This window comes from Leuresthes tenuis, unplaced genomic scaffold (assembly GCF_036924035.1).
Source record: "Leuresthes tenuis unplaced genomic scaffold, fLeuTen1.0.hap1 SCAF_3, whole genome shotgun sequence".
Taxonomy (NCBI): Eukaryota; Metazoa; Chordata; class Actinopteri; order Atheriniformes; family Atherinopsidae; genus Leuresthes; species Leuresthes tenuis.
The window spans coordinates 1,573,889-1,586,186 of record NW_027325357.1 but is presented as its reverse complement, the minus strand read 5'-3'; the positions used below and the strand labels follow the sequence as shown (position 1 = coordinate 1,586,186).

At 43.7% G+C, this 12,298-nt stretch overlaps 1 protein-coding gene across 2 annotated transcripts in view; it reads right to left on the bottom strand.

Annotated features, from left to right (window-relative positions):
- grm7 (glutamate metabotropic receptor 7) overlaps window positions 1–12,298 on the bottom strand; it is a 244,652-nt gene that overhangs the window by 122,703 nt on the left and 109,651 nt on the right. For both annotated transcript variants that reach the window (XM_072381382.1, XM_072381381.1), the window contains exons 3-4: window positions 2,386–2,521; window positions 542–696 (exon numbers count right to left, since the gene is read on the bottom strand). In XM_072381382.1, the coding sequence (XP_072237483.1) occupies window positions 542–696; window positions 2,386–2,521 (291 nt within the window). The remainder of the gene's footprint in view (window positions 1–541; window positions 697–2,385; window positions 2,522–12,298) is intronic.

Sequence of the window (12,298 nt, the reverse complement as noted above, 5' to 3'; positions counted from 1 at the left end):
CAAATCTCTGCTCTCACCCACAGCTGGGAGCATCCCCAGTGGACCTGATATTCCAGTTGGAAAGAAAGGCTGCTCATGCTACAATTGTGTCCATTAATCTGGTCGACATGCACCTTTCACAACATTTGTGACTCCTAAAAGTATTTCCCCCATCTGGTGTTCCTCAGGGATCCATCCTGGGACCGCTCATGTTTATCCAACATCTCCTAGCTTGAATAAAATGCTGTATTGCAGATTTTTCTCTTTAAATAGATGCAGCTGCAGTTAATCAGGCTGTGAATCAGCTGCCATTAGCCTTCAGTTCTGTTTAACATAACTTTGACTAAAGGTGCCTTATGCTATAAAAACCGGGAAAAATCAACAATAGCACTCAAGAAAAAGCATGAAATCCTCATCTTCAGTGGAACAAATATCCAGTCTATCAGAGGAATATGAAGTTTATATTTCTGCTGCCATCTTGATCAGATAAAACACATTTAATTATGTCTCTGAGCCTCTCCGAAGGCTAACAAAACGGAAATAAAAGCAGTGATGAGCTCACCTTTGATGGTGGCCCTCTTCGGCAGGATGGTGATGGCCCCGTCAGCGGCGTCCTCCAGCTGGTGGATGGGACTGTTCTTGGCCCCCCAGCTGTCGGAGCCGATCCACAGGAAGTGGCCGACCTGGTCCGCTCGCTTCGTGGCGTTCAGGATTCCCCTGCAAGGCGAACACGAAGCGGCACTGAGTCACAGCCACGGAAACTCCCACAGCTCAGCTGAGGCCTGAAAGGCAGCTGAGGAGCTCCTGCATCTATTTCACACTTTAAAACACACTCGTCTATTATACCTCTTAAAGCATGATTTTATTTCTTTATCAACCTTTTCTTTCTATTTTTTATCTGTGAAAACAGGCAAGAAAACGAGAATAAACCCTGAAATCAGAAAAAATATTAAATAAAAGAAAATCCAACTTAAAAAATCATTCTTATTTCATCCCTTTCATGAATAAACAGAAATGAAGAAACCTTCAACATAAACCTCCTCCTTGTTAACCTCCTCCTTGTTAACCTGCTTGTTAACCTCCTCCTTGTTAACCTCCTTGTTAACCTCCTTGTTAACCTCCTCATTAACCTCCTCCTTGTTAACCTGCTTGTTAACCTCCTCCTTGTTAACCTCCTTGTTAACCTCCTTGTTTACCTCCTCCTTTTTAACCTCCTCATTAACCTCCTTCTTGTTAACCTCCTCGTTAACCTCCTCCTTGTTAACCTCCTTGTTAACCTCCTCGTTAACCTCCTCCTAGTTAACCTCCTCCTTGTTAACCTCCTTTTTAACCTCCTCGTTAACCTCCTCCTTGTTAATCTTCCTTGTTAACCTCCTCCTTGTTAACCTGCTTGTTAACCTGCTTGTTAACCTCCTCCTTGTTAACCTGCTTGTTAACCTCCTCCTTGTTAACCTCCTTGTTAACCTCCTCCTTGTTAACCTGCTTGTTAACCTCCTCCTTGTTAACCTCCTTGTTAACCTCCTCCTTGTTAACCTGCTTGTTAACCTCCTCCTTGTTAACCTCCTCCTTGTTAACCTCCTCCTTGTTTACCTCCTCCTTTTTAACCTCCTCATTAACCTCCTCCTTGTTAATCTTCCTTGTTAACCTCCTCCTTGTTAACCTCCTTGTTAACCTCCTTGTTAACCTCCTTGTTAACCTCCTCATTAACCTCCTCCTTGTTAACCTCCTTGTTAACCTCCTCCTTGTTAACCTGCTTGTTAACCTCCTTGTTAACCTCCTCATTAACCTCCTCCTTGTTAACCTCCTTGTTAACCTCCTTGTTAACCTCCTCATTAACCTCCTCCTTGTTAACCTCCTTGTTAACCTCCTCCTTGTTAACCTGCTTGTTAACCTCCTTGTTAACCTCCTCATTAACCTCCTCCTTGTTAACCTCCTTGTTAACCTCCTTGTTTACCTCCTCCTTTTTAACCTCCTTGTTTACCTCCTCATTAACCTCCTCCTAGTTAACCTCCTCATTAACCTCCTCCTTGTTAATCTTCCTAGTTAACCTCCTCATTAACCTCCTCGTTAACCTCCTCCTTGTTAACCTGCTTGTTAACCTCCTCCTTGTTAACCTCCTTGTTAACCTCCTCCTAGTTAACCTCCTTGTTAACCTCCTCCTTGTTAACCTCCTCCCTGTTTGTGGACAGTAAATATTTGCTCCCTCTCCTCAGCTTTAATCTTCTTTCCTTCAGCCTGTGTTTCTGAGGTGTCTCCTCAGCTTTAATCTCCACTTCTTTCATTCAGCCTGTGTTTCTGAGGTGTTTCCTCAGCTTTAATCTTCTTTCCTTCAGCCTGTGTTTCTGAGGTGTTTCCTCAGCTTTAATCTTCTTTCATTCAGCCTGTGTTTCTGAGGTGTCTCACTACCTGATGTCTTCATCGGAGGCGAACAGGACGACCGCCCTGGCGTAGCGAGTGTCCAGCAGCAGCCGGATGATTTTATCAAAGTCAGAGGGTTTGTGGTCATGAGGGATCTTCAGGGACTGAGCAATGCAGATTCCACCTGAGGGGACAGAAAATAAGGAAAGGTTAACGTAGAGCCAGCCTGGTGCAGGAGGTTCAAAAAGAGTCATTTATTGGCTCGACTGAAAATAACTTTAACCTTTCAGGAACTCCTTTAAAAGGTTCAGCCCAGAGTTTGTTGTAAAGGTAAAAAGCAGCTGACCCTTTCAAGCTCCACTTAATTTCCACGAAGCTTCACCAGACACACAGCTGCAGGAGTTTGGTTTGTGATAAACTGAGAAAATCACGTCTAATCAAAGCTGAAACTGGCTCATCAGCCCTTCTTTCATGTTTCATTACGACTCAGGAGCTGCAGATGGTTTCCTCTGGAGCTCATAAACAAACATCATGTTCTCATACATGAGACTCAACCTTCCCACAGTCTTTTCACCTCACTGCTTCCTTCTGGTTTTGGTTTGGTTAACTTTAGGCACTAAAATGCACTAAAAAGCAGAACTTTCTGCTTCTAAATTCAGACAAACTGAAGTTGTTCTCTTTGGACCTGAGCGCTTCAGGGAGAAATTGTCTAGTTATATAGTTACTCTAGATGGTATTTCCTTGGCTTCTAGTTCAACAGTGAGGAACCTTGGAGTTATTTTTGACCAGAATTTATCATTTGACGCACATGTAAAACTGGTTTCTGCCTTCTTTTGATAAAGCTTATAGTTAGGGATGGCTCAGGTGACCCTGAAACATCCCATAGTTCTGCTGCTATAGGCCCAGCCTGCTGGGGCCTCATCTGTCACACCTTTCCTCACTTTTTCCCCCTGTTTAATTTCTCAATTGATTTTATGTCCCTGTGACATTATTGTGGTTATTAACTTGTGTTTCCCTGTTCCAGCAGGTATCCTTTGAATGGCATTATGGTGTTTTTCCCCCCTCTTTTCCTTCTTTTCTGTCTTCTCAAACCCCAGCTGGTCGAGGCGGATGGCCACCCTTCCTGAGTCTGGTTCTGCCAGAGGTTTCTTCCTGGTTCTGCCAGAGGTTTCTTCCTGGTTCTGGTTCTTCCAGAGGTTTCTTCCTGGTTCTTCCAGCAGAGATTCTTCTTTCTTTCTTTTGCTTAAATTTTAAATCCTGCTTTTTATTTCTTCTGTTTTAATGTCTCTGTAAAGCACTTTGAATCTCCTTCTTGTTGAATTGTGCTATAAAATAAACTCGCCTGAGAAGATAAATGTGATCTTCTGCTTTCTGGTCACAGTCTAAAGTTCACTCCTGAAGCTTGTATGAACATCTGCAGAGTCTAAAAGCAACAGATCCACCATGAAACTCTTGTTTTACGAAGTAATAAAGCTGAACATCTGTTTCTGACACTAAAGAACAGAGGGAAGATGTCAGAGGAGATGTGGACGACTGGCGTCTCCACACAGACGACACGTGAAAACAGCTGCAAAGCGCCACTCAGGCGACATTACGAGCAGAATCCGTGACCCAGCAGAACCTCTGGCCTCATGCAGATTAAAGAAAGGAGGAGGAAACGATCTGTGAAGCACCAGAGGAGCTGCTGAAGAATTGAGCCTTTAAAGGCGTCTGCCGTCCCCAGGGACAGAACCACAGGCCAGATGTGTCTCACAGAGCCTCTGAGGTTTTTGTACCTTCTCTTGTCACTTCCTGTTTTATTTTGAAATTACAGCTCCTCTGGTTTCAGATAACTTGCCCTTCCTCCCGTGTGTCTCATTGTCTTCCCTGATTCCCAAAGTGTTTCCCCCTGTTCCCCTTGGTTCCTCAGGTGTATTTAGTCTGCGTCTCGTTGCCAGTGTGTTGAATTGTCTTTTCTTCCTCCAGCCTCCAAAGTAACCAAAGCCTAAGTATCAAAGATCTTGTTTATTGATGATTTCCTCCTTGAGATGATTTTCTGTTGGAAGTTTTTCCATAGATTTATTCAGTAGTATCTCCGGTAGAGGAGTGTCTTTGCTTTATAATTATAACTTTCATAGCAACTCCATTAGAAGGAGTCTCTTTCTGTTTATTGATTTGTTAAATTTCTATAGAGCCTCCGACGGTTCGGAGAGGGATAAGTTTATCTGTAAGATTTATAAAACCTTTTGTTTTGTCCTCCTAGCGTGGAGAGAACTTTCTTTTGATAACTTTTATAGTCTCTTCCCTCCATAGGTACCGAGGAGAGTGGGTTAGGAATTTATAATCTATTACTTTGCTCATCAAGTGACTATCATTATATAAATAAAATCAGATAATTGATACGACCCTGCATCTGCAGCCAGTGCTTCACGGATCGGGACAAGATGTTCTACAGCGGGACCGGAAGGACCCGTGTTGATGCTGAACCTTCAGACTTTAACACTTTAAAGCCTCAGCTCACACTGGGGATAAAACGCAGAACAGGTTAGTCTCTCTTGCTGTTTTTTCAGATGTTTTGCATCATTTTGACGACACTTTTCAACAGTTTTTCCGCTCATTTGAGTTATTTTGAGGCTCTCAGTGAGACCGAAGAGAAGACTTCTGTCATGTTTGTTGTCAGTCTGCTTTCAGGGAGCTCTTCATGTTGATTTTCTGCCACTGCAGCTCTCACTTTGATGACAAATCACTTGATTTTTCACCACATGGCGGCCAGAAGGAGATCTCTACTGCAGCCCAGATGTGTTTCCACCTTGTGTGAAGTTGCATTACAACATGATAATGTTGAATCATAATATAAGAGCAGATTATTTCCTGAGAACAGGTTTTAAAAAAGCATCAGAGGACGAAACAGACTCAGATAATAAGAGTCGCACTGAAGGAAACAGATAAACATGGATGGAAGTTCATCAGAAACATTTGAATTTGTTGTTTCCAGCATCCAGAAACTTCATTTTTACGGAAGATAAAGTAGCTCAAAGCTTCAGAAGATGATAGATACAACAGATGAGGGGGCAGGAACCTGGTTTTAGGGCTTAAAAGATGACCGTCAGCATCTAATATCAACAGTTATAGTGGATCAGCAGCGAGGCTGTACAGCAACAGCCTGCATGTTGGTGGTGTTTAGTGTGAAAGATAACTTTCACAAAGGTTTTACGGCGTGATTATTCCCACTGCTGAGTCTCCTTATGCAGGATGGAGACAGACGGTTTATCTTCAAACCTCGTTTGAGGTTTTTAGAGACAAACATGTCCATGAACAACCTTCCTTAACACTGAAAACTTCTCATCACCTGCAGACATTCGGATCGACGTGGATCATGTTACTAAACTCACGATGAGCAAAACCCTGAGACTTAAACTCGGGAAATCCTCCCTTTTCCAACTGAGAACAATCCTCTCAGACTTTAAGGTGCCAGTTTGCACCCAAAGCTGCAAGGTGCCAGCTGGATGTCTTCTTTAAACAGAATCACATCATCTGCAAAAGATGAAATCTTCAGCCCACTGAACTGGAGGCGCTCCTCCACCTGGCTGCGCCTAGAAACTCCGCCCATAAAGGTTGTGATCTGATCACTGACAGAGCAGCCCTGATGGAGTCCAAAATACACTAAAACAATCCTCAGAGCCAGTAGAAACTCTCCCCCTTATCTCACAGGATGGTCCTTTGTTCGTGGTTAACACCAACGCTCAGGGACGATATTCCCTTTCAAACATTTATGAAACAGGGACAAGAGAAAATAGTCCCACAGATAAAGATAAAATAGAGCACGACACTGTGGGCCTTTCACCCCAGGAACAAAGCATTTAACCATGGCCCTGTGGCCTCTGAGGCTTCGTTTTATTCGAACAATCCAGCTGTTTTCACCAGGATCCGATCACTCAGGAGCTTTTCTGCTCCGTCTCTTGTTACCAACAACCTCGAATGGTCTCGCTGGTATGATGTGATGATTGTTATCTTAGATCAAATCCCACAGTTAAATGGTTGTGGGATTTGCTGAAGGACCAGATGACCACAGAAAAGACAGAGAAGTCGGCCTGAATTCTCTTTTTCATCCACGTTTAAGAACAGCTGAGAACAATCAAATGTTTCTGAAGTTCACCCACTGATTTACGTGCGTTAAAACAGGAAAAGCTGTCAGTTTAAGTCCTTTTAACGGTACGTCGCTCGTCTGTTTCGGGCCTCCGTGACGTCGCCTCATCTGAGATTCAGCTGCAGCGCTCTGCATCAGATTGAGCCGAGCCGATCTGGGCCCAGTCACCAGATGAATTAAACATGCAACAGCAGAGAAATCACATCCACAGCATCCTGTATGTGGAGGAATGTTCTGCACCGGGACTAAATTACTGTCACACAGAGGGACGATTTGATTTAAAACTGATGGAGGATTCGCACACAGCGAAGGCTTCGAGCTGCTTGATTCTGGTGTTCCACAACGGAGAGGAAGAAAGTGGGGGGCTTCAACACCAAAGTCCGATCTTGTGATTTTGAAGCTGAGACGGACATCAAATAAAGGTTCTACTCATAAAACAACCCTGTGCAGCATTTTCTTCTCCACTTTTACGTCTTTATCATGTTTGTTGTTTCATGATCAGTTTCAGAAGGAAAAGATCATCATGAAACCAGATTTGAGAACAATAAACCCGTTTTTAATGTTCTGTTGGATAATCTGCCACCAAGGTTCAATATTCTGCCGCCAAGGTGCAATATTCTGCCGCCAAGGTTCAATATTCTGCCACCAAAATGCAATAATCTGCCACCAAAGTGCAATATTCTGCCACCAAGGTTCAATAATCTGCCACCAAAGTGCAATATTCTGCCACCAAAGTGCAATATTCTGCCACCAAAGTGCAATAATCTGCCGCCAAGGTTCAATAATCTGCCACCAAAGTGCAATAATCTGCCACCAAGGTGCAATATCTGCCACTAAAGTGCAATAATCTGCCACCAAGGTTCAATAATCTGCCACCAAAGTGCAATATTCTGCCACCAAAGTGCAATATTCTGCCACCAAAGTGCAATAATCTGCCGCCAAGGTTCAATAATCTGCCACCAAAGTGCAATAATCTGCCACCAAGGTGCAATATCTGCCACTAAAGTGCAATAATCTGCCACCAAGGTTCAATAATCTGCCACCAAAGTGCAATAATCTGCCACCAAGGTGCAATATCTGCCACTAAAGTGCAATAATCTGCCACCAAGGTTCAATAATCTGCCACCAAGGTTCAATAATCTGCCACCAAAGTGCAATATTCTGCCACCAAAGTGCAATATTCTGCCACCAAAGTGCAATAATCTGCCGCCAAGGTTCAATAATCTGCCACCAAAGTGCAATAATCTGCCACCAAGGTGCAATATCTGCCACTAAAGTGCAATAATCTGCCACCAAGGTTCAATAATCTGCCACCAAAGTGCAATATTCTGCCACCAAAGTGCAATATTCTGCCACCAAGATTCAATATTCTGCCACCAAAGTGCAATAATCTGCCACCAAGGTGCAATAATCTGCCACCAAGGTGCAATATCTGCCGCCAAGGTTCAATAATCTGCCGCCAAGGTGCAATAATTTGCCACCAAGGTTCAATAATCTGCCACCAAGGTGCAATATCTGCCACTAAAGTGCAATAATCTGCCACCAAGGTTCAATAATCTGCCACCAAAGTGCAATATTCTGCCACCAAAGTGCAATATTCTGCCACCAAGATTCAATATTCTGCCACCAAAGTGCAATAATCTGCCACCAAGGTGCAATAATCTGCCACCAAGGTGCAATATCTGCCGCCAAGGTTCAATAATCTGCCGCCAAGGTGCAATAATCTGTTAAACTGTGTCTGTTAGGTTTTTGCTAAATGGAACAGCACTTCAGGCCTTTCATATTTTTAAAAAGTTACATTTTAATATTATTTATTATTTTAATGTATATATTTGGAGACGCACTTTAATTCCTCTGAACTTCTGTGCAGTGACAGTAAAGCTTTCTGCGACTTCCTCAAACATTCGTGGATTTTTAAACACACTGACCTCCATGTTTTAAAGGTTGATTTCACAGAAAACCAGCAGAGACCAGCAGGAAGTAAATTCCTTTCCTTGTGAACAGGAGTCAGGTGTGCAGCACCTGCAGTTTTCCAACAGATGGAAACTTAGATAGTGACTAAATAAAGCTGTTGAGTCTGATGTGTCACATGTCCACTTCCTGTCTGCCGGGTTTCCTAATGTCTGATTGGGTGCAGCGTCCTCCACTCAGAGGCTTTGTGCATCAGCATCAGTTTCCCTGCTCAGAGGAGGCAGGTTTGACCTGTCGTACCTCCAGTTTCTGCAGATAGATCACGTCACTAACGACTGCAGCCAACACAGTTTTCCTTTAAGTACAAGACAGGTTTGTCAGCGACACACTGACATATTGATCTGTCCTCTGAAGCACGAGGGATCCATCAGAGTGATCAGAGGATCACTGTGCTGTCCCGAGCATTTAAACTCAGGCTGACTGAACACCCAGGAGCACTGAAGACTTTTTACATTCATTCATGTATCGGAGGACAAACTTAAACAGAATTCAATTCAATTCAATTGTATTTATATAGCGCCAGATTACAACAGTTGTCATCTCAAGGCACTTAAGTAATATAGTCCAATTCAAGCCAATTAGAATTCAATTCATTGTACAGAACTAGAGAAAGAAATGTCCTGAATAGAAGCTGCAAACCCACAGAGACGGAACAAGCCACAGACCTGAGGTCTGAACATAACAAGATCTGCCAGCAGCAAGAAGAAGGTCAAAGAATCAAAACTCAATGTGGCGCCTTCACTGGAGCTTAGAACAACTCATTCCCCAGTTCCCCTGAGAGGATCCAGTTTGGATTCAGAGACAGATCCTGATCTGAAACCAGTATTTTCAGGTTTTAGATTAGAACCAAAGATCAGCACCGGCTCTGTGACCTCATCAAAACTGTGACCTCACCAAAAGTCTGTGACCTCATCAGAAATCTATGACCTCACCAAAAGTGTGACCTCACCAAAAGTCTGTGACCTCATCAAAACTGTGACCTCACCAAAAGTCTGTGACCTCATCAAAACTGTGACCTCACCAAAAGTCTGTGACCTCACCAAAACTGTGACCTCATCAAAACTGTGTGACCTCACCAAAACTGTAACCTCACCAAAAGTCTGTGACATCAAAACTGTGACCTCACCAAAAGTCTGTGACCTCACCAAAACTGTGACCTCATCAAAACTGTGTGACCTCATCAGAAATCTATGACCTCACCAAAAGTGTGACCTCACCAAAACCCTCTGACCTCATCAAAACTGTGACCTCACCAAAAGTCTGTGACCTCATCAAAACTGTGACCTCACCAAAAGTCTGTGACCTCATCAAAACTGTGACCTCACCAAAAGTCTGTGACCTCACCAAAACTGTGACCTCACCAAAAGTCTGTGACCTCATCAAAAATCTGTGACCTCACCAAAACCCTCTGACCTCATCAAAACTGTGACCTCACCAAAAGTCTGTGACCTCATCAAAACTGTGACCTCACCAAAAGTCTGTGACCTCATCAAAAATCTGTGACCTCACCAAAACTCTCTGACCTCATCAAAACTGTGACTTCACCAAAACTCTGTGACCTCCATGTTTAAAAACCAGAGCTGATGTCTGATGCGTTTAATCCAAGAGATTAAATCTAAGAGAACCATAAAAAAAACAGTTGACATGGATGTGAAGTCAGAGCAGCAGAAGAAGAACATCAGCGGCGTCACACTGGAGAAAAAGAGGTGGACCCTCTGACAGTTACCTGCACAGCTGAGTCATTTACAGGTAGAACTCAACTATGCAGCTGTACTGCTGTCCTGGTCCCAGTTAACCTGCACAGCAGGGGAATCCATTTATCCATCAAACCGGCGTCCTTATTGAGCCCCTCTAACATCGTGGGAGTTACAGACTGAAATAAACTGCCTCTGCACAAACTTTACACGAGAGAGATTTACGGCTTTCAGCTCTGAACTGGAACCAGATAATGGTTCAGGTTGGTCCAAGAGGAGAATCGGTGAAGAACAGCCGGGTCAGAAGAGTTCAAAGCTTCCCTGGACCACATGTTGAAGTGTCCTTGGACAAGACAGTGAACCGCACTCTGGCTACAGAAAGCACAGTAAACTGTAGCATTGATTAGACAAAGAGGTGCTGCAGGAGTGTGTAAAAGTGAGCTGGAGTAGAAAAGCACAGTGAGTACAGTCCATCGACCGTGTTGATCATGAAGCCGACACAATAAAACCCTTGCATGACTCCAGTAGGGGTCCTTAGGTAAGACCCCCTTACCCCATCTGCCTAAAAGATAAAAGCTAAATGCATAAAAACATAAACACATAAATAAAACCAAGTCAGTGAACTTTCCAGTCAAAAGCAGCTGAAAAGGTAGAAGGACCACGAATACTTGGCCCTCAGCGGAGTGCAGAGCCCCAGCTGTCAGCTCCTCTGTGACCCCGCCCACTCCCACTAACGACTCACAGCCAACCTCTGAATTTATCACCAATAACTAAATATTGATCCAGGTGATCATTCTTCATTTTAGCTCCGTCCACTGCTGTGTGTGCCAGCCAATGACGGCACTGAATTATGACCTCATTCCACTCAGCAGCCAGCCTGCGAGTTATGGGAGCTCACAAGGTCGCGGCGTGAAGCAGTGCCGCCGCCGCCAAGGCCGAGTGTTCAAAACGAGGCGAGCTCAGCGCCGGCATGTGGAGCCGCTCATCATCCGCTGATCAGGACGCGGCGAGATGAGACAGCAGCTGCAGGAGCCCGTCAGGGCCGGCCGTGAGGGGCCCGTTAATCACTTTCTGTAAAGTTTGAGCTCAAAATGACGACTTTAAATCTAATTTGGACAATTTCTCTTCAATGTAACATTTTATCTTTGGTCACTTTTGAAAAATATATTCAAATGAATGTACATACATTTTAGTTTGTTATGAATAATTCTGCATTTTTATCCATTTTAGTGTAAATAAATAAAATATCCAACTGTATGTCGACTGAATTTCAAATTCAGGATTTTAACTTTTAAGCTTAAATATAATTCACCTTATTTCACTGAATAAATACAACTTTAAACAAGCAACTTTTGAATTTCATCCAAATAATTAATCTAATTGGTGTGTTTTAATTCAATCATTTGAACAGTTTTAGGTTAAACTAGTTGGTTAAAAAGCATCTGGAACAGCTGTTTTCTGTTGACTTTTCTCATCCTGAGAGCTGGTTATAAGTTAATGACTTAAAGGCTGTTTTATCGCCTCAGAAAACAACAATTTGAATTTGTTTTTACCACCTTTTTTAGCTGTTTGAAATGTTAAGATCATGAAACACTTTTAGCTTTTGTTAGTTTGTTTTTCAGTGTGTTGAGGACCTGAGAGTTGAGGACCTCAGGGGCCCCCGTCGACTCCTCTTATCACAGGAGTGACAGAGTAGAGATGGGGTGCAGGCATAGAAGGAAGTGCAGAAAGATAAAGTGCAGAGATAGAGGGGGGAGGGAAGTACAAGGTAAGTGCTGGGATAGGAGATGCTCTCTGAAGAGCTGGGTTTTCAGGAGCTTCTTGAAGATAGACAGGGACGCCCCTGTTCTGGTAGCGCTCGGTAGGTCATTCCACCATCGTGGGACGACACATGAACAGAGTTTGGATTGTCTTAGGCGTGGTGTAGGAGCTGCTAGACGACAATCCTGGGACCAACGGAGGGACCCAGTTGGGACAGAAGCCTTTGCAGGAGCCTTCAAGTAGATGGAGCCGTTCCATTAAGCTCTTTGTAGCTAACATCAGGGACTTGGATCTGATGCGGGCGGCTAAGGGCAGCCAGAGGAGCTCAATGAACAGAGGGGGGGCGTGTTCTTTTAGGCTGATCCAAGACCAGACGCACCGCCGCGTTCTGGACCATCTGCAGAGGTTT